We start from the raw sequence: 22912 nt of genomic DNA, 5'->3' as shown, positions 1-22912 counted from the left end.
TCACACAGTCTAAAGAAAGAAGATGTAAAAGAAAAAAAAAATTATTTTTAAGTATATTTTATATTAATATAGTTTATTGATTGTTTCTACATTTATACTCTTGTGCTTTGCGTGGATTTTAAATTCAACTTTTTATGTTCACGTTATTAATTCTTATAATTAGGAACATAATTTTAAAAATAATATAAAAGCAGACGAATGATTATCACGTTGCCATGCTGTTAAAAGTTAAAATCTGTTTTTAAAAAATTTAGTAGAAATAATTCTTTTTTCATTTTCTATTTAAAGAAACAAAGAAATTTCAGAAAAAAAATCGAAAAAAAAAAAGCCTTTTATTAAAATAAGAAACGGTATTTGTATACAAGTAAAATACAAATCAGCTGCATTAAAAACAAAATTAACAAAACACATATGGCAACGCACAGTGGTTGTGAGATAGGCACATATATCTACATCATTGGCGGATTTAGACATTTCGCGTCTACAAGCAGTCCCTATTACGAGACACCTCTTTTAATTTTTCAACTGAGTTTCATATTTCAAAGCCTTTTTAACTGTCAATATGTGTTGATTATTTATTTAATTTAATTATTATTTATTTATTTATTTTATTTATATTATAATTTATTTATTTATTTTATTTTATTATTGTCTATATTAATATTATTTTTTATTTTTTGTCAATATATAGGGTTTAATTTATTTATTTTTCCATCTGTATGTCAAGCGAAAGATGACTTAAATAATAAAATCTTGAAACATTATTATAATCATTCGCTCATAATTTTGTTATTTACAGATAAAAGCATTTAATTATTATGGCACATTATAAAGAGATTTAAAAACTTCAAACAAATCTAATGTCAATTTTTTTTTGTGGCTTGTCTTAAGACACATAAAATTAAATAGTTAATAGTTTAATTTGACTCTTATATTAATTTAAGTACATTATAATGTAAATATTCAATTATTAAACAATTGAATGAATATTCTAATGTATTATAAGTAAATATTTAATTATAATTTAATTCTATTTAATAATGATTTTAATTATTCAATGTGTTAATATATTGTAGTCCTACTGTTTTATGTTTCATACATTTTAATTTATTAAAATTTATTTATTTGGCAATTAGACAACTAACATTTTTTTAAATCGACGTGCCTGAGCCCCCTTCTCAGCCCAGCGACTCTAGGCAGTTGCCTAGTCCGCCTAGTCAGAAATCCGCCACTGATCTACAGAAGTATATGCTATCTCAAATTGAGTGTTTGGAATCTTTTCATTCACAGCCGATTCACTAATCTTCAGTTTGTGTGAATTCACGAGTTCCACTCCTGTTCCAGACAGTGTTAAAAATGGAACTACGACGATGCACTGGAAGATGCACAAAAAAATAAAAAGTTAACAGCTATACAAAATGAATGACTAAAATCTCATATATGATGATGAAAATCACTCAAAATTCATGTTTGACTCCGGTCCAGTCAAGTTAAACTGATGTTTTGCTTGAAAATGATGAGTATTGGCGCTCTTTGGCGCCGTTCGATGCACAAAAAATGTTGTAGTGGTCCTTTTTGGCGAGGAAAATGGATTTCAAGCATTTTCCCGCGTCCTCGGGTCCACGATGAATACAGACTGCCAAAGTTGCTGAACGTTAATATCTGATCCTCTTACGGCTTCGTCATAAGCAGGAGGAGGTCCATAGTCCACTTGGTACTGGAAAAGAGTGAAACAACATTGTTATACGCTTTTATTTAACTTGATATATTTCACGTTTGTAAAAAATTTTGTAATCGATTTTTCACTGTTTTTCTGATATGTTAGAAATGCTTGAAATTTTATACATATATGTATTCTTAATAAAAATAGGTATTTTATATAATTTTTTTCAAATTGTAGTTATCCATTGATGATTTACTTAATGTAATTTCGGTTTTAGTGCAGTGGCGCCATCTGGTAGTAAGCTTGATAAAAAAATAAATCAAAAGATTAAAATGTCTGTTTTTAATTAACTTTATTCAAAATTTAAAAAAATCGTACGGCAATTAAAATAATATTCATCTACTGTTAGTAAAAATACATAAAATGTAGCAAAAATTTCATTTTGTTTTTTTATTTTCTGATGTACGACGAGGGGAAAAAAAAGGAGCGAAATCGGCAAAAAGTTTTGAGATTTTGAAAAATCTTTTTGTTTTAAATCATTCACAATTCGAAAAATATATTTCTGGATTTATATCTGCCTATGCTTGAACATGATAAATAATATTAATAATTAAAAAAAAACGCAGTGAGCTTTAAGAATGAAATTTGGAACATGGTCATCGCACAAAAATTGTAGGTTCCAGTAAAATTTTGGTTATCACCTGTTTGTCTGTAGTGTGCAAGCGGATATGATAACTTAAAAATGTTACAAATTAGAGGGGTGAAATTCGTCATATGGCTTCATCTTCGCAATCGTAACTGTGTATCAAATTTTGGTCTGTTTCCTTCACCGAGTTGACTATCTACCTGTCTATTCGTTTGCATATGCGCACCATAATATTTTAAAAGTATATTACACATTTTAATATATTTGGATTTATTACACATTTTAATATATTTGGATTTATTACACATTTTAATATATTTGGATTTATTACACATTTTAATATATTTGGATTTATTACACATTTTAATATACTTTATATACTTTTAGAAGCTTCAAAAGTAAAGGGAGGTTTCGGTGGCTTGGTGGTAAGATCTCGGCTTCGAGAGCATCGGCTTCCACGTTGGAACCTCATTCAATCAAAGACTTTTGTACGTTCAAGTTCGGCGCTCATTAAATATGATGTCCTGGATCAAATCTTCCCTATCTGGTATAGCACAGAAATTTGAGAAAGGACCGGCCGCATAAGGTGTCGTCCGCGTCATCTGACCACGGTTCACACTGGTAATATACATTCATATCTATCCCTTGTGTTGCTTCAAAAACGGATTTAATTTAAATAAAATAAATAAAAAGTAAATAAAACCTTGAAATGTGTTAATATCAAAACCAATATAAACCTTATAAGACCGATGAATATAAAAAAGTATCCATGCGTTAGGTCTTACACTGGAAGATGATTGATTTAATACCTAATGTGAATGGGTACTTTCTAGCAAAATGAAATTTAACTTGTACAAAGTTTGACGGATATTAATTGCAATTGAAATTCTATGGAGGACGATGGTATTTGCTGCATATATAAACCTGATATGCCCTAATTTGAGTTTGATACAAAGGTGCGATAAAAACTATCTTTATAATTAAGTGAAAGTTTTCTAAATAAGCATTGAGTTGGGTTACATAACGTTTTGAAGTCTTAATGTAATCAATGACGGTTTTTCGTACAAGAGCTACAAGGTACTTGCTTCGTTTCTCCAGATCTTGATGGGACCGTAAAATCTCTTTGAAGTACATTGCTGTGCTTAGGCGATAAAGAATTTACGTCATTAGTCAGCACGAGAGCCTTTGAATCAATTTGGTGTTTTTGTTCTCATATTATCAAGATGTTTATATCAGTATTTATTTCTATGATGAAATGAAATTACTAAGTTGTTATTGAAGCCGAGTACATCTAGAAAAATACAAATGCAACACATTTGGTTAAAAATGAGGCGTAGGAATTCGTATACAAATGCAAATACAAGGCATTCGTATTTAAAATGATTGCATGAAAATATACGAGGGTAAGTGAAAAAGGAAAGGGACTTTTGAAATTTTTCTTTTCAAGGTTTGGTAACACTGCTAATATCCAGCGCCGAATCAGTGGAGTCGGCAACTGTTTTATGCCACTTGTCACTGTTATTCCCACGTAAGTCGTTGGAATTCAGACCGTTAAATATGGCAACTCCATTACCGATCTGCATCATGGAGGAAATAAGGACAGCGATTCCCTTTATGTTTGCGGAAGGTGTTAAATATGCGAAATTATTCGTCGAATACTACAGCAATCAGATCCAAACAAAACTGCAAAAAGATGTCATCCTGCAACAAAATAACGCTCGACCCAACGGCCGGGCGAAATAATTAAGGAGATTGAAGTCATAGTGCTGGACCACCCACCATCGTCGTCCAGACCTGGCAACAACTGATTTTCGTATGTTGAAACCATTAAAGAAAGCTCTAAGGGGAAGAAGATTTGCAACCGATGAAGAAGTCATTGATGTGGTGCAAAATTATTTACAAATACAACCGAAAAGGTGTTGTTTTTTTTTCGACGGAATGAAAAAAACTTGTGAAACGTTGCGAAAAGTGTGTTGTAGACCAGGGTAGTTATGTAGAAAATAATGTATATTTCAGCTTTCTATCTATAGAATAAATGCACCCTTTCACAAATGTCTCTTTACTTTTTGACTCTCCCTCGTACTGTAGCATAACTATAATAATGCTTCACAATACATTATCATTAATTTTAGAAGAATTTAAATAGCAAAGCTTTAATAAACAAATTGTTTAAATCACCGTGAAAATACTAAATCTAAAGTAGTTAAAAAGCATTAGGTTTAATAGACCATGACAAACGTCTAAGTCATTATCTTCCTATTACGTGGCGCTTGGAATGCACCGACTGTTAGACGACAGAGAGAAGGTAGTAAAAAATGTAATTATTTCAGCGATAAAGAAACTTGACAAGACAAAGACTTTATTAAGCAATATTTTAGAATTACTTATCGTCATTGACATTCTGGACTGTTGCGCTATGTGAATGGACAAAGTAATTGCAGTTATCTTTCGAGAAAGAGAAAGCGTGGATAAAATTAATTGCAACATGATAATTAATAGTATTTGCACATAATTATAGTGTGGACACATTCCAAAAGTATGTTTTTTTACTTTCTTCTTATAATTCTTTTTACTAACTTTTTTTCTGTTTTTACAGAATAATTTGTATGTATGTGTTTGCTGAGTTTTGTAAATGGGACCGTTTGGCCTAGAACAGCCAAATTTGGCGCAAATGTGTTCTGGAAGGTAGGAATGTATGTACCTTGGAGAGATTCTTTAGAAAATCTTATTTGGAATTTTGCATAATTAAGAAATAGTTGTGATTTCGGCATTTACCTTCAGTAACTAATAAAAATATTATTGCCCGAAAATATTGTTAAAGAAATATTAAAATTAAAAAAAAATTGCCTTATTAATGATACCAAGTTAATAGCTGTGGCAATTTTTTCTGAATTTTGCATTTTTTTTTAATTGCATCATTTTCAACAATAGATTTTGTAGTTGGTAATGAAATGAAAATAGTTTTGATTGTTTCGTGAAATATTGAATCGAATGATTTTCTCTCATGTTGAAAGCCAAGCAAGAAATATTTTGATTATTATCTAGAACAGTGTACACAAGGTATTAGAAAGTGAAATCAAATTACAACTAAAAACAAAATGTAATTTGTAGGTCAATTACACAAACACTTAAGATTTTAATGGTACTACCATAGCATGGGACCCAAACATCATTTGGAAGATTTATGCGCATAACAAACAAACAATCGAGATTGGTCTTCCCAAAACTTTCGCGCATATTTTTGCACGGAATCGTACAATAGTTTCGAGATATTAACCTTTGGAATGAATTTACCATTTTTATTGAATCTATCATGTTATCATTGGCGAGTTTTTTGGCTCTTAATTCTTGGCGTGCGGTTAATATGTAGTATTCGAAAATCGAATTTGTGTTTTGGACACATTTTTCCCAAACGATTGAACATAAAATTTGACACAAAACTGCACTTGTTGTCACAAAATCTCATGCCAAATTCTATAGATTTAAATCATCCCTTTTTTTTTTAATTATGGTGTTGACATATTTCTGAAAGCACAGACAGACGATCAACACCTCATTGGATTGAGACCAAAATGTGACAGATGTCTACATTATAGATGCTAAATCTGTGTTTATCTCTAGCTCTCTTCGCTTTTAAGTTATCGTATTAATTTATATACCAGACTATATATAAAAATACCAGACTGAAAGATTCAATCTAAAAGGATTTTGCTTAAAACTGGATTAAAATCTACAAATTTGGTGTAAGAACCGTATGCCAAATTTCATTCGTCTGAATCAAATCCTTTTTTGAGTTACCTTTTACCACAGACAGACGAACGTTTTCCAAAAATGTGTATTTCGAAATCAGGGAGATCTAAAACGTGAAGATTCATCAAAAATCGAATTTTTTTTAGTATTACCGAGAAAGTTAAAAAACACAATATTATTAAAATAACACGGCTTTACTCTATGTAATAATTCCATATTTAAAAATACTATGCAGAGGGAATTATGAACAAGTTCTACATAAGAAATATAAATGGAATTAAATTCAACCACTCTTCCATTTCTGGTGAGCAAACTGATCGCCTAATATAATTAGTATAAAATGTATTTTCTATTTAGTGTTTGTCAGATAATAACTTAATTATGAATTTTATATATAGAAAGAAATTAATCACAATTAAGTGGATTCACAAAAAAAATATTCAAATGAAATACGCCGTTCTAGACTAATTATAGAATTCCTTGCAAAACGCTCTGTTCGAAACAGCGGAAGTCTTTCCAGCTATGTGTTTCCTGATATATTTCCAGAATGTAACGCGTCTTGTATATTGGTTTCGAAATAAAAAATCCCGTGCATTTTGGATATGACTGAGTCCAAAAATAGACAAGGATTTACACTTTCATGGCTGCTCATTCCAGATACGAAATTGCAAATAAATAACAAGACAAGAATGGGGACAAATAGGAATAAATAATTAAAAAGACAAGAACATAGGGTAAAATAGGAATAAGTAATAAAAAGAAAGAGCATGTTTTACCAGAAGTTATATAAAATTAATGTTATTTAATCGCCTCCACATTAAGATTCAGGCATTTGTCATATCGGTGATCTAGGATTCCGTTTACCCTCTTCGAAGGACGTTATCGCTAGAAATGCAAGATGGGTCTGAATGTTTCTTTCAAGCTTTTCATTAGTCTGGAAACCCTTTCAAATTTCTTTTAAGGTTAAGAATATGGTTAAGAAACATCAGTCCTTCAAAGTCGCTATCTTGGCCCGCTGGTCGATCTACTCGTTGTCTGGATTTCCAACAATTCCTTACTCCCTTTATTTCGAGCTATATAGTCAACTCGAACAAGATCTTTGTTGAGACAAACTTCCATCCTCATCTCCCTTCACTCAGATCATCTCTTGAAAAAATCACTTTTTGGCCTAGCAGTAAGGTCTTAGTCCCGCCATTGGAGGGCTGCAGGTTCAGAACCCGATTCCACTAAAGATCTGTCGTACATACGAGTCTGGTGCACGTTAAATATAACATCTAGAGCCAAACACTCTCCTTTTGTAGTTTTTGGAAGTTCAGAGGGGAGGGGGGGGGGCATCAGTTCATGAGTCGTCCTCGTCATCTTACCGGGGTTCAAAACTACGAGGTCCGTCCCAAAATAGTTCTAGAGTTGCTCTCAAGCGGGACGTTAACCAAAATGAAGTAAATACTCGGTATTACTGAAATGAATAGCTGGCTAAGATGTCAAAGCTTCTAGGCTAATAAGACACTTCAAGAAATCGTTGAGGCTCATCTTACATCACTGGCGGTATCATTCTTTAAAGAGAGAAGTGTTCTTTGAAAATCTGGTCCAGCAATAAGATAAATGCCCGAATTTTCACATCGAAGCAACTATGCTGAAAGATAACATTGATTATATATAATATTTGGGAATGAATTTCAATTTAAACAATATTATCATTTTTACCGAGTTTCGATTTCCCAATTTTGCCATTTTTACCAAGCATCAGTTTATTCAATTTTATCATTTTCACCAAGTTTCGATTTATCAAATGTTTCATTTTTACCAAGTTTTAATTTACCAGTTCCAGATTATCAAAATGGTAGCCAGAAACAGCATTCTTACATTTCTGTCTGGTGCTTCACAGTAGGGCGGCGGACTTTCGCACTTCATGAGGATCGGTTGCTGTGTCTCAGCCTGCAGTACTGCCGCTAGATCTTCCGGGGCTGAGGGAAGGGGCCTGATGAATGGTTGAGGCTGGACGGACTCTGTTGGAGAAGAACAGATGACAGCAGGGATTGCTGGAGCATCGTCGCCTTGATTTTCCCTTTCGTCGTTGTCCATGTTGTCGATTGTGGTAGTTCGGGACGTGGGAATGGGTTGTGCTTCAGGTGGTTGAGGAGGTTTTTTACGGCACTTCCCTTCGTGGAAGAAATTGCTAAAAGACACAAAAATAAATTTGCATAGAAATATTCATTGACATATCTCACATCTAAATTAATAGAAAGATAAAATAAAGCATTATAACTTTAATTTAAATTGCATTGTTATTATTACTATTGATTTTGATAACTTCCTTTTATTGTTTCTTATTGTATTCAGTTCCGAAGAATCTAACACAATTTTCGATAAAAATATTAAGTCGTGCATGCAACTGTATATAATTAGCAAGCGTTAGTGGTCTCCTTTAAACTTTCACGCATATTCTTCACTTAAGGTCGTATATTCTTTCCCCTGTACACAATACTGGACTTTGCGAGTAAGTGCGCAAATGCTCTGCATGCGTTATCTAACAATAGTTGCGAAATATAGATCTTTGGCGTGAATCCAGCACTTTTACAGAATTTATGGCTGGAATATATATTTTGTACGGTTTTTTGTCAACTGAATAAAATTACAATTTGACAAGTTATTGTAATTGTAGTTCCTATAGTTGTAGTCAAAAGATGATACAGTACACTCTCGAGTATCCGGTTCGTGACTACCCGGCCTGGTTTTTCAAAAACTAAAAACTGTAAGTTTTGATTACCTTTTCATATCATGTATCTTTTATCAATGAAAAATAAAATCAGATTGCATCAATTATCTTAAGAATTAGGTCTACGATTTACGTTAATATTGTCACGTAGAACTATAGTATGGAACTCAATGACGCACACAAGAGGTAGAGCTAAACCAATTTATTAACTCAACTCTGAACTGAGAACACAGTGACTGGCAAATCTGCTTTTATACAAGCAGAGAAAGTTCCAGAACACTCTTCTGGAGACAGTAAGAAAAGTCCAGAACACTTGTCTGGTAAATTAAAGAAATGTCCAGTATCTTCTGGAACATGAAATAAAGGAAAACATAAAATCGAGGAATTAAGTATTTACATATACTATTAATCGCATTGTCTATAGCGGGATTCGAACCCAGGTCTCTTGATCATGAGACCAGTGCCATGACCATTCGGCCATGGATGGACTGACTTTCTTCAATGCGGCAATATTTTGTTTACGTTTCTGGCATTTCAGTAAAGCAGTACAGAATTTATGCTAAAATGTGAACAGTTTATATACTTTAACTTACTTTTTATATTATAAATTCTTGAAACGTGCAGTGCAGATTATAAACATGTATAAACTACCAGTGCAGAGCTTTCTATTTTAATTCGAACCGTTACCCGTAACGGCTTCTATAATTCACCGAGCCACGGTCGCGTTCACATTTTACTTTGTAATGTCTTAATCTAGACTGATCAAATAACGAAGCAGAATTTCCAGACAATTCTTTATTTTACAGCCCTATATATACAAAAGAACAACTTGTTCTAATCTTGGTTAAATAAATAGTTATTTACACCTGTAGTAGAAGACACAACAGTCGAAGTCGAAGGTTTATCTTGAAACTCAGTTCTCCATTGATACGGAGAAAAAACACCACAGGGAACTAATAGGCTGTTAGTCAACACGACCACTCCAGGGGTAGTTCTCGGACTCCGAACTCGTTGGCGTAGTCCAACAGTCTGCCTCCAATTCGTTTCTTCTCCTCTCCCTAAAAAAAATCTCCGCACTTTATTTCGGCGACAATCTCCGCCTCTTAATTTACATTGGTCATTTGAGCTCTCTTTCGGCCAATCGGGGTTCTGCAATATGCTCCCTCAGTGGCACCAGTAGGTCGTGGGAAGGTCCTTTTAGTGATGCACCTTTCATAACTGATTATTCTGGAACACGGATTTATCATAGTCCTTTCACAATGAGAAACATATACCATCTAGATGTTTGGACACCCCTCTCTCTTTGAAGGTACTATCAATATCTCTTGGACGAGGAGTTCCCACATGTGGTCTTTCACTGTAGTCGCTAATGAACAGATGTGAAGCCACCCAGGTGAAAAGATCCACCATCTGGCTATCTCGAGGAGTTTAATAATTAACAGCGACGACACAGTTGGCTGTAAATCAGTACTGTGAAACGGGGAATGTTACAACTTGGCTTCAGATGAATGGAAGGAGCTTAGTACTCAATAAGAAGCGAGAAATTACAAATTATAGCAGTGAGTTTGGGTAGAAAAATTTTTTCTTCTGGTAATTGGTGGGCAAAGAAATGAGTTCATAGAACTCCGGTTTATTCGGTTTTTTTGTTATCCGACATTAAGCCGGATACTAAGAGAGTGTACTGTACTCCGAGTTGACTTAAGTACCGGCGTTTATGAATTTTTCGTATAAATTTATACGAAAGTACAGATAGGTCAATCCTATTCAAAATTTGATACGAATCTATATTTTAGATGTCAAACTTGTGTATTAAATTTTATTTACCAAATCCTTTGCGTTTAGAGTTATAGAATTCATTTGTAATCCTACAGTCAGAAGGCAGATTTAATGTGAATGGATTTCGTTCAAAACTTGACAGTAGTCTACAAATTTCGTTGTTATTCTATGTACTAAATTTCATCCATCCAGTTGAAAGCGTTTTTGTGTTATTCTGTTCACAGGCAGACGGGAAGACGTAGTCCCAAAAAACTCCTCTCGACAAGCTGGAAGGCAAAGGTAGATTCCTTTACATTTGAGTTACAATCTGGCAACATAAACAGTTGATATCAGAAGCATTCAAAATGAGGCTTGAAAAATCACTTTTAAGCCCCTAACTTCTAAGATATTGCAGTTATTGCAAAACTTTAAACACAAAAGTTGTTCGTCTTAATGAAGCGCTCATTTGACTAATTGGCTTTATTTTTCTATCCTCAATATTAGGAAAGTTACAGCGAAATGAAAATTTTAACCCTAAACCATTTGCACCCCCTTTGATCTAGATTTGACATTTACGAGCTCATCCGAGATTTTTACGTTTCTGATAACACATTCCAAGTCATTTAAAAATCCAAACTAAATTCCTCTAGTTCTTTATCTATCTATATCTATATATAAACTTTTGAAAGAACAGTGGTTTTGTGTTCTAGGGACCATAATCAGTGAAGAATTGAAGAAATTTTCCCGAAGTCTTATGATGAGAACCATTGTAATAGGTAGTCTCCCTATAGGAATCTACCTAAAATGTGTTCTTTGATCTGAAATGTAGAGATTCGTCAAAAACTAGAATTCCATTTTTTTTTTCTCTATACTTCGTACACGAGAAGGTCAAAGTCTTTGGATATTCAACTTTTTCGATGCTCAGTACATGGAATTCGTTAAGAATTAAGAATTTTTATATCAGTAGCATCCATTTTCGATCCTCAACATTCATCATTTTTTGTTACACATCGTTATTTCTACGATTAAATAGCGTACACTGGAGCCCATTTCTTCGAGGACTTTTAAATGGCATACAACGGTCGTATGTACAAGGACACAGATTTATTTGCTGTCCAAATAAAATAATAAAAAAAAAACTGATTTACGTACTATTAAGAGGATGACGTTTCGTCTTTTCTGTGGGCGAACTGATCAGTAAACAGAAGCTCATTCTTTTCCAAATCGAGCTTTGTTTATTTTCTTCCTGATAACAAAATCATGTCGGGAATTTTCAAGTAATTCCAAGCTCTTAATCAATTTCTTTGACATAAACAGGGATCTTTTCTTTTTTATTTACTTTTTAATTTGCTTATTAAGTGATCTGTATATATTTGGCCCTGACGATTTATCAAATTTCTGAAATGATTGTTCCATAATATTTAGCTTTTTTTATTAAGTATAATTTTAATAAACAATAACTCTTTTCCAATCAGAAATGAAATACTAATTGTGAAATTCCTTCGAATATAAAAAATTCCTAAGACGGAAAACATTTTTAATGAGAAGGAATTCGAATTTCTAGCTTGAAATATTGTATCTTGATAATGTTTTAGGCTTAACGTCCATTTTTAATTCATTTTAAATTTTAATCTTAATTGTGTAGTTAAAATAATGCCGGGTTTACACTCTGCCAGTTATAAGAAGGCCAGGAGACAGCGCATGTGTTCTAAGGCTGAAAAATGCTGTTCGATCGATGGCAAGTATTTATCCCGACGGGACAACAACATGAAGCGATACTATATGTTTTTCTTACTGCGTATGCGTTTGAAGAATTTGGCGGGTTTTTTTGTTTTTTTTTTGGCGTGAAAAAATTTATCACTTATTATAGATTAATTCCGACATTTTTTGCTGTTTGTTCTTTCTATGCAATATTTTTTTTTCATTTTATTTGCCATTTCTTTTCTATAGCTCCCTAATTTAGGTATGTTGACCTTTTTTTTATTTTACCACGTTTCTTTGTATAAATATCCATTATTTTAATACGATGCGCATCGAAAAAGGAAATTCAGGGGTGTCAAAACGGCGATTTATAATCAAACATGGAATGCATGCATCTATCTTATGAAATTGTGGCAAACATAAATCAGTCCCTCTCTACGCATGCTCTGCCTATTGACCGTCTTATAACTGACCGAGTGTAAACCCGGCATAATAGACACAAAAAAAGACTATTTAAATCATTCATGGCTACATCAATATAAATTCAGCAAAAAAAAAAGTATTGTTTAAAAATAATATAAAATAATGTATGTAGTAATAATGTAGTAAATGTGAATAACATTTTACGTTTACTACATTAGAAAGCATTACGCATTTGATATTCCAAGGTATTCAGTGGCAGTGGTCTTCCCAAAAGAATCTCGCATATTTTAAAATCAAAGCATTACCCTCCTTCACCCCATAAAATTCTGGCACTCGTGGCATTCACGGCAGCGGCAAAATTATGAAAATCCCGATTGTTGTTTAGAATCTCGCACATGAATGTTGTGTATTTGGTAATATAGTAAAGAAAATCGATATTTCTAAATCAATTACAGGATTTTGGCGAACAATAGTTACGAAATATCGATCTTGGCGTACATTTTGAGTGCGATTTACTGAGATTTTTTTTTTCTTTTTCTTTTGGAGATTAATCGCTGACATGCGATTACTAGACAAGTGCCAGAAATCGAATATGTATTTTGGATGCCTTTTCTCCAACTGACTGAAGCAAAAATTTGACAGAAAACTACAGCTGTAGTCACAAGATAAGATAGCAAATTTCATATATTTAAATCTTTGAGTTTTTGAGTCCTTGCGTTTACATGCATGCAGTAAACATACAGTCATTTCTCGGAATTGAAAGATACCTATACTTCTATACTTCAGATATCTATCAGATGCTGATGCTAAAACTGGGAAATAAATATTTCATTCATCTCTTTCCGTTTTCTGGTTTTCATGTTTATTTTTATTCGGACAGCCAGACAGACGACCTTCTAAATAATGTGTACCTCGGGTAAGACCGAGTAGGCTTTGCATAGCATTGGCGGGCAATAATAATGAAATATAGATCTTTAGCGATTTGGGTGAAGGGGGGGGGGAAGTCGATTAATCGTGATACTCAGTTCATATACAGATATCAGAAATCGAATATATATTTTTAAACCCGAACGATAGGAACATAAACTTGCGTAGAACTAGCATTAGAATCAAAAAATCATATATCAAAATTTATTTATTTAAATCTTTACATTTTTTTTATTTTATTTATAATTTAGTTATATTAATGTCCCATTTTAAAGCGAAACTAGGGATTTTTACGGACGGACCTCGTCATTTTGAACCGTGGTCAGGTGACGAGGAGGACCCCTGAAATGGCACACCCTCTCCATATTTCCACACCGCACCTGCGAGAGGATACTTGGCCCTGAAGAATTTAACGTGTACGAGACATGCTTAGACGACGTTTCTTCGGTGGGATCGGGTCTCGAACCTGAATCCCTCCAGTTCCAAAGTCGAGACCTTACCACCTGCCTACCATTCCCTATTGTAGTATATACTGGAGGGCATGCTGGAGTATATTGACAGACGGTCAATCTGTAAATGGGTTTCTATATATACATAATTTGAAAGAGATTTTCACTTTAAATGTGAAAATAAATGCTTAAACAAATTTTATTCATCTAGCTCTGTTCGGTTTTTAGCTATCGCGTTCATTTCTACTCAGATAGACGTACAATCAGTTTTTTTCTAAATAGAATTTCTTTTACTTATAATTTAATGGAAATTTAATAATTTGGGGTTATGCCCATATACCACATTTCATTCTACTAGCTCAAAGCGCTTTTGACTTATCGTGGTCACAGACAGACAGACAAGACTCCAAAAACGTGTATTGTATACTTCATATATGAGAAAGTAAAAAAAAAAAAAAAATCAGTGCTTGCACTCTTTTGACTTTTACATAGGTTATAACGTTTACTTGTCTAATATTTATCCCAAAATTATGAGAAATCATTGCTTAAACGAGTTAAGAACGTCTCATATTATCCATTCCTGGATCATTTCTATATGAAACAGAAAAGCTTTTAAGTCTATTATTAAAAATAAATGAAACGAGCTTCTTTCAGTCGTTTTTGTCATTTATGTTACGTCTTTTGTCTCTTGCATATTAAATTTCCAAAACTATGAAAAAGGATTTGCTTAAAGCCAAGCCACTGGACCATAACGAACTTCTTCAAAATGAGAAAAATAGACTCAAAACCTTGAAAAAACTCTTAATTGACTGAACTCATGTTTGTAAAATACAGTCGTGCGCAACTCAAGTAAATCTCAACCGTAAAGCATCATTATTCTATGTTATAGGAATCATCTCTGTTCGCAAATAGTTCTCTTTAATTCTGAGTATTATGCAAATTTAGGAAAATTAACAGCGTGTTTTGCTACGAATAGTAGCTTTGAGGAGTGGATTTTATTGGAATTTTTAATGTGTTTTGTCAAGTCTTATATGGCTGGCAATTTTCAAAATCATCTTGGCCTTACTATAAACACAACAGTCAAAACAAACGACAAAGAAGATTAGCAGAAGATTTTTTATTGTTGTAAAGGATTACAAAAATATATTGCATGTAAAATGTTATCATGTAAGCATATCCGCTTTATAATCCTAATTGTGTTAAAATTACATGTATTTAATCAGAGGATAAACATAATTTACTTATGATTTTCTTTTGAGGATGTATTATGTTTAAAAATTAAACAGATGGGAGATCAATTGCTTGCGAAATGCATCTAATCTTAAATACCATTGTCCAGAAAAATAATTTTCTTATTTCTATTCTAAAAAATTACAATATTTATTGTTTAAAAACATTTAATTTGTGACAACAATTAGAATGAGAATTTCGAAAAAATATGTTATTAATTACTTATGTCTTTGAATTTTTGTTTAAATTTAATTTTTTTTTTTTTTTTTTTTGTAGAAAAAATGCGTATATGAAATAAAAATATATCAGTTAAAAATTCACAAATGTTTTAGAAACTGGAAAAAATACAGTTATTTATTTATTTGATTGGCTAAAAAAAGTATAAAGCAAAAGATTTTTTTTTTTGAAAATTTGGAAGACGAAGTTTACCAAACGATTTGTTCAAAATTTTGGAGATAATTTAATAAATACATTATTTAGTTCTTAATTAAGAAATAAATTGTATTACTATCCAATATTTTAATACTGGTACCGAACGATAAATAACATGAAATATTCAATTATTTTCTCATTATATAGCGCCAAAACAATATTTAAATCTCCTAAAACAAGGAATTGTTTATATTGTAGTTAAGTAGCTGCTGATCTTATTGAAAAATAATTATCTCAAATTTGAACAAAAAAATAGGCATTGGATATTAATTAAGTTTTTTTTGTTGGAAAATTTTATTAAAAATAGAGAATTTAAGAAAATTGTTTTAAAATGTAAGTTACATAAATATAAAAATGAATGCAACTTTCCAAAAAATGAACGTAGAATCTACACTCAAACATTCATTGTTCAAAAGATTTTTTGAATAAAAATATTCAATATTTTCGCCAAAATTCGAACTGTCAACGAACGAATATTTCTATTAATGTTTAAATTCATTTTAAGACAAAGAAATAAATTATGTATATTTTACCAGTTTCATGAATTTATGAAGGATAAAAAAAATGACGATTCTAATTTATACATACAGTGGCTCCCAAAAGTGTTCGTACACCAACAAGAATCAATTAAAAACCTCATTATTTACCATTATATATTCTTATTTTTACATGAAAATTTTTCATTGCATATTTTTACAGTTCTTAATAAAGCAGTGAAGAATAAATTTTAATTACGATGCAAATTATTTTTTAAAAAATGACAATAAATAAAATTGCACAAAAATAGAACACAAAAGTGATCATACACTTTAAAAAAACATCACTAAATATGAAATTTTCTAAATTTTTATAATTGTTTAGTATTTAGTAGGATATCCTTTATTCTTTATAACAACTTTTAAACGTTTGGGCATAGATTTAACTAAACGGTCGGTTACTTCTGCACCGATCTTGTTCCATTCTTCGATCATTACTGCTTTCAGTTGAATTTTCGATTTTATGTCATGACTTCTTATTCGCACCTCTAATTCTTTCCAAATATGTTCTATAGGGTTTAAATCCGGTGATTGAGCTGGTGTTTTAAGGGTTTGAGGGCAATGATAGAGGCAAAAAAGACGAACATTCATGGTCGTGTGCTTAGGATCGTTGTCTTGGTAATTCACAAAGTTGTTTAAAATGTCCAATTTTTGTGCTGACACTTTTAAATTATTATTGAGAATATTTATATAAACTCTATGATCCATTATATCATCAATGAATACTAAATTGCCTACTCCAGCCGCTGACATACACCCCCAAACCATGACACCTCCACCATCATGTTTTACTGTTCCAACTAAATTCTTAGAATTAAGTTCTTAATTTTTTTTTCTCCATACAATGATTCTCCCATCCGACCCAAAGATGTTAAACTTACTTTCATCTGCAAATAAGACACGATTCCAATAGCTCTCTGGCTGGTTTATCATAGATTTGGCAAATTTAAGCCTAGAATTCTGTTCTTCTGACTTACAAAGAATTTTCTTCGTGCAGAGCGGCCATGTATACCAGCATTCCGAAGAATTCTACGAATAGTTTCACAGGAAATAGAAGTTCCATTTGATTCATTATATTGTGAAGTAAACTTTATTTCACTCAGACGTGAGTTTTTTAAATTTACTCACAATATTTCTTTGACTTCTAGCAGACAGAATTTGAGGGCGACCATTACGAGGCTTGTTTGCAATCCTTTCCCCCTCTCTGTAACGTTTTATTATGCTTTGCACCTTGGAATGAGGTAGATTAGTTATAGTTGCAATGCCTCTAATTGATTTTACAACTTTAAAATGAAATATAATTAATTTTCGTACGTCTAAACTCGTTTCTTTACGAATGCGCGTCATATCTAGGAATAAAGTAAATAGAATATATAATTGTGATATTAAATACTGAAATCAAATGATTTTAGTGTATTTTTCAATTAGAAGAAAAATAAGCCTCAAAATATATTTTTATGATGAATTTAAATAAATAATGTTTGGATGTACGAAGACTTTTGTGTTCTAATTTTGTGACATTTTTTATTTATTTATTTTTTAGAACAATATTACTTGATTTTTTATAAAAAATATTTGTTCAGTTTTATTAAGAACTATTTAAAGATGCTAATTAAAAAAAACCAACTAATAAAATGCTTTATTAAGAAGTATAGAACACAATTTCTGCAAATTTCTTTAGTGTACGAACACTTTTGGGAGCCACTGTATATTGTATACATTTGTAATATATTTCAAACCCGCGCCAACCCAGCCGTGTAGAAAGGAGGAAGGCTGGAGGAGATTCGACAAGAAGAGAATAATTTCACAAGCGCGTAATAAAATTTACATAAATATCCCCAAAATATGTAAAAATAAAAATAATTTATTAAATAAATTAAAATAGAATAAGTTAAAAATTCCTAAATCAATCCTAACTTGAGACTTTTTCTGAAGAACATTTCAAATTTTATGTATAAAACTTAAAAACTCACTAACAGATGCAGAACCAACCATTCCAATACAATTGCAATATGTATTCGCAATAAAATTCTAGCAAATATAATTAGTTTAACTCTTTCACTTACAATACTGTTTCGGACACGGGTATCGAATTACTGAATTTTTAATCGTAAATCTTCAGTTAAATGTTTTTAATCGTAAATCTTAAGTAATTTAAAATACAAAATTCATTCAAAAACGCTTCAATATCTCAAATGTCACTTACGTTACAATAGAAATTACAGTAAGAATAAATTTCTCAAATGGGATATGTCATCTAATTAAGGAGTAAAGTTCGTAGGTTAAAGGGTTAAAAAGCAATTCACACACACAGCCCATCCAAAGCGTACCAAAATACAAAATAATGAAAAAGAAAATCATCAAAAACATACACGAAATCTCAATTCATATCTTCTAAAAACCTTAAAAAACTTTTTACGATCATACATCCATTAAATTATTAAGAAACAAAATTAATATAATTGATTAAAGTATAATTTGTGTCTTAAAATTGCCGACATTGAAATGCCTTTAAATCAGAGCGATATAAAAAATCTTATCTCTATTTCTGAAAATGTTAAATAATCTTTATAGAATCCTGCCAAATATACAATACATAAAAATGAAAAAGTAAAATAAAAAAATATAGCAAAATCTATTGACTTTTTTAACTTATAAAAATCCGCAAAGAATACTCCTTTGTTGTTGAAAATAACAGTAATAATAATAAAAAAATAATTTATTACAGATAAAAATAAATACTAATTCATAGAGTAATTAATTTTTTTTAAAAAAGAGATTCATTAGGCTAATACATTTTTGATGTAAATAAATCCCGTCTTAATAAAGTTTAATATCCACTAATAAACAATCTAAATAAGACTCATCAAATCGAAATACTATTTGTCAAAAAGTCACAAGTTCTACTGATTTTAAACGCTTTCATTTTCTTAATTGTCACATGGTATGTAGAATTTTAAACAAACCATACTTATTTGCAATTGTAGTTCTTATTAAATGAATCCTAGAATACATCCTGATAAGCAAAGGATTTAAATATATGCCGATAAAAAGAAAATAGTTTGTGTCAAGTCACGAAAAGTTCTAAAAATCATATACAATATTTTTAAAAGAAGTTTCAATTTACATTTTCCACGAATGATATGATTGATTCTATAAAAGCCTGGATTTTGACGAAATCGTTCATCGTTCATTTTATAGAATCAATCTTATGATTGATTCTATAAAAGCCTGGATGAAGCCTGGATGACGAAATCGTTCTATTCTGTATGAATAATTTTGTTTGGATTCTTTTGTACATATGAATAAAGTACAAGGAAATTGCATGTAATGTGCGGTCCAAATCAAATTTGTTTCGGACTAAAATTTAGCTATTGCCTATTTCATAATCGTTAAATTATTTTTAAAATGTTCACTTCTTATGGTTTTTAATTAATTAAGATGTGCTAATATTTGTGTACGACTTTAAACGATTTTTAGTGACAACAAAAGTTTTATTTCTTACTGATCCAGCATTCTTATTTCTGTACAACAGCCGCTTTTGGTGACTAACAAATTAACTGGAAATACTGGAAAGGCTTGATTTCAATTAAATTTATTCTGCATAATTTGTTCATGATTTTTCTAAAAGAAATATTTAAGCATCAAATTGTGATAAACATTGAAGACGTGTTATTGTAATAGTCTTACACCTATTCTGTTTTTTTTGTACATGAAGTCTTCTGAGTCAAGTACCATGATATCATTGTGTCATAAAATACTTAAATGTTTAGATAAGCAACTTTCAAACTGTTTGTTGTCTTTTGCAGTGCGTCTCTTTTTTATTCCTTTAATAAAATAAGCAGATAATAAACATAGTTCCTTTTTCTTTAGCTTTCCAGAGCCGAAGAAAATTATGCGATTATTTGATGAAACAATAAAAAGTTATGAACTTCAATGAAAAATATTATTGAAAATTTTGCAAAGAAGTATTCTTCAAAAAAAAAAAAAAAAATCAATATTTAGAAAACAATTTCATGACAAAAAATGTAAGGTTATTAATAATATTTTGAATTTTAAAACTGTATAAAAATATTGTTTATTTTTGTACAAAAAATTGTAAGATTATTAATATTCAATATTCAGAAAACAATTTCATGACAAAAAAAGTAAGGTTATTCTTAATATTTTGAATCTTAAAACTGTATAAAAATATCATTTATTTTTGTACAAAAAAATTGCAATATTATCGATATTATTAAAAAGATAATATTTTAAATATTGAAACTGCGAAAAAAATTATTTTTGTGTTATAAATTTTCGGAATTTATTTGTAATTCTGAATAAAATTTGTATAAAAATGTCAAAATCTCGCTTCATTTTTATTTAATTAAAAATTCAAAAGAAATTTATCCGAAGTGCACATTCAGATCCTTCAAAGTATATTGGTGTCAAATTTTACAGCTCTTGGTAAAATGATATGGCCTTTTATGCTAATACACGTTCATAGACAACGCACTTATTTTTCAGTGAAAATTATAGTGATAAATTAGAATTCGTCACAAAAAAATATGAAAATTGAATAAAAAAATGCAATCGGTGAAATTGATTATCTTTTTAATAAAACTCGAAGGAATACACGTTAAAATAACTTTCATGATAAATCTTTAACCATCACTCTTTCACTTTTCATCAGCCACTTTCGTGGAAATTTTATTTCATCTTTTCAGATAAACTTAGATGCCGTTGGACTATTGAAATCAAGATAAAATAAAACGTTTCAGATAGGGTTTTTTTAGAAATAGGTTTTGTGTGACGCGAGATACTGAAAACTTCTATTCATTTTCAATTTAAAAAAAATCGATTTCCTGAATCAACGCAAGGAATTCGATCATCTATGGGTTCTTCGTAAACCTTTTGTGTCTTATTTCACGCCATGCATTTGTATGGTTTCATTCATAATGAGATTTTTATTCAGCTCGAGTTCGAGCTAAAGATAGACCCATGACGCAAATAATTTCAAAACACAGCTTCAATCTCGTGACTAAGTTAAATCTGGAACACTTAAAATTTAATAATGCCAAATAAGTAATTGTTCTGTCAATTGAAAGAGTTCCGAATACGAATCTTCTTTCCATTCTCGTATTCGGAAACTTCCGCGCTTTAGTGCAAGCGTTAGGAGGCATTTATTTCGTCAAGAAAGGGGTGAGGGGAGAAGATGAAAGAAATTTACATTTACAAAAGGGAAAAATTAGATTATTCGCAGAAGAAGGAGACCGAATAACTGCTCATCATTCTCCGTATCACCTCTTAGCGAAGTACAATCGGAGAAAAGTAATAGTCTGAGGATCCTGAAATGATATTTTAATTTTAAAGTAGCAGCCTTTGGGTCGCCGGAGATATTGGTTATATTTAATTTAAATTAAAGCGTTCAAATTTAATTTCATGTTTATGATTCTTCCAAAATGTCAGGCATACAAACCAAGCTATTTTAATCGTCTTACATGCGGGTTGTTTACTGTGTACATGAACTTTTCTAATGGAAACCTATTCATGAAAACATGAAGCTATTAAAAGCTTTATTTTTCGACTAATCCCTCTTCTAAATTTCAAGTTTCTTTACTTTTTTTTATTTGCCATGGAAACCAAATGAAAATTAAACAGAATCTTTCTTCCTTAGTTTGCAACAGTTTAAGAAAATCACATGATCAAATATTTGATCAAACGATGAAAGTGGTTTGAATTTTGAGGGCAACAATGTAATCTATTGTTGAAAATTAAGCAATTTGTTAAAAATTAAGCAAAAAAATATTCCTAAAAATTGCTAAAATTCAGAAACAATATTTGCACCATAACTAGAATTATTAAAAAATTAATCTTTAAAATTTTGAAATGGTATAAAAAGAGAATTTGTGCAGTAATATTTTCAGAAATTGTAGCTGAAAAACATGCAAAATCTCGATTCATTTTTAATTAATTAAAATGATAATCAAAATTTCAAAAGAAATCGTTTTGAAATGCACATTCCCACCATCCAAAGTATAAATGTGTCAACAATAGCAACTGTTGGTCAAACAGTCTGTCTTGCAGAGAGCCAACGTACATAAACATACATTTTTCTTTATTATTAGTAGAGATAACCTTTCATACTAAAATTGGATTTTTATTTTTTATCACCTGCTTGAATGAAAATGGTGTTGAAAAATAAGAATCCGATTTTTGACCTTCCATTCAGAGAAAAATTACGTTGTAACTTGAGAAAGACATCACATTAAAAAAAAGAATATACGAAGGAACAAGAATATATTTCATTGTGAAATTTGGTTTCCCAGTCCTCATATTAAGTTGAAATTACCTAAATAGCCCAACCAGAAGAGCGTTCCCTCTAAAATTTGTAGCTTATGGAGTTTCCCAATGACTGATTTATAGATTGATCTGAACTAAAAATTTGTATAAATCTATAATTTTAGTGCCAAAATTACATAACAGCCATTATCTATCTAACTACAAAAAAAATAAGTATGTAATCACAAAACATTCATGACTCTGATGAATCCATACGTTTCAGATCTCTCTAAAACCGAAAACCATATTTTTCGAATTATATTTATCTTTAGATCATCTGTCTATCTGTCAGTCGGTGAACACGGCAACTCAAAAACGAAATGATCAACAAGCATGAGATATATATGGAAACGTTACAAT

At 31.0% G+C, this 22912-nt stretch overlaps 1 protein-coding gene across 1 annotated transcript in view; it reads right to left on the bottom strand.

The window, feature by feature from the left end:
- Window positions 1-313: 313 nt before the first annotated feature.
- LOC129965777 (uncharacterized) overlaps window positions 314-22912 on the bottom strand; it is a 72160-nt gene continuing 49561 nt past the window's right edge. Inside the window, exons 5-6 of the mRNA XM_056079957.1 lie at window positions 7923-8235; window positions 314-1717 (exon numbers count right to left, since the gene is read on the bottom strand). Of these exons, the coding sequence (XP_055935932.1) occupies window positions 1595-1717; window positions 7923-8235 (436 nt within the window). The 3' untranslated portion in view covers window positions 314-1594. The remainder of the gene's footprint in view (window positions 1718-7922; window positions 8236-22912) is intronic.

Source organism: Argiope bruennichi, chromosome 1, assembly GCF_947563725.1.
Source record: "Argiope bruennichi chromosome 1, qqArgBrue1.1, whole genome shotgun sequence".
Taxonomy (NCBI): domain Eukaryota; kingdom Metazoa; phylum Arthropoda; class Arachnida; order Araneae; family Araneidae; genus Argiope; species Argiope bruennichi.
The sequence above is the reverse complement of the archived record's forward strand: the minus strand, read 5'-3'. Positions and strand labels throughout refer to the sequence as shown.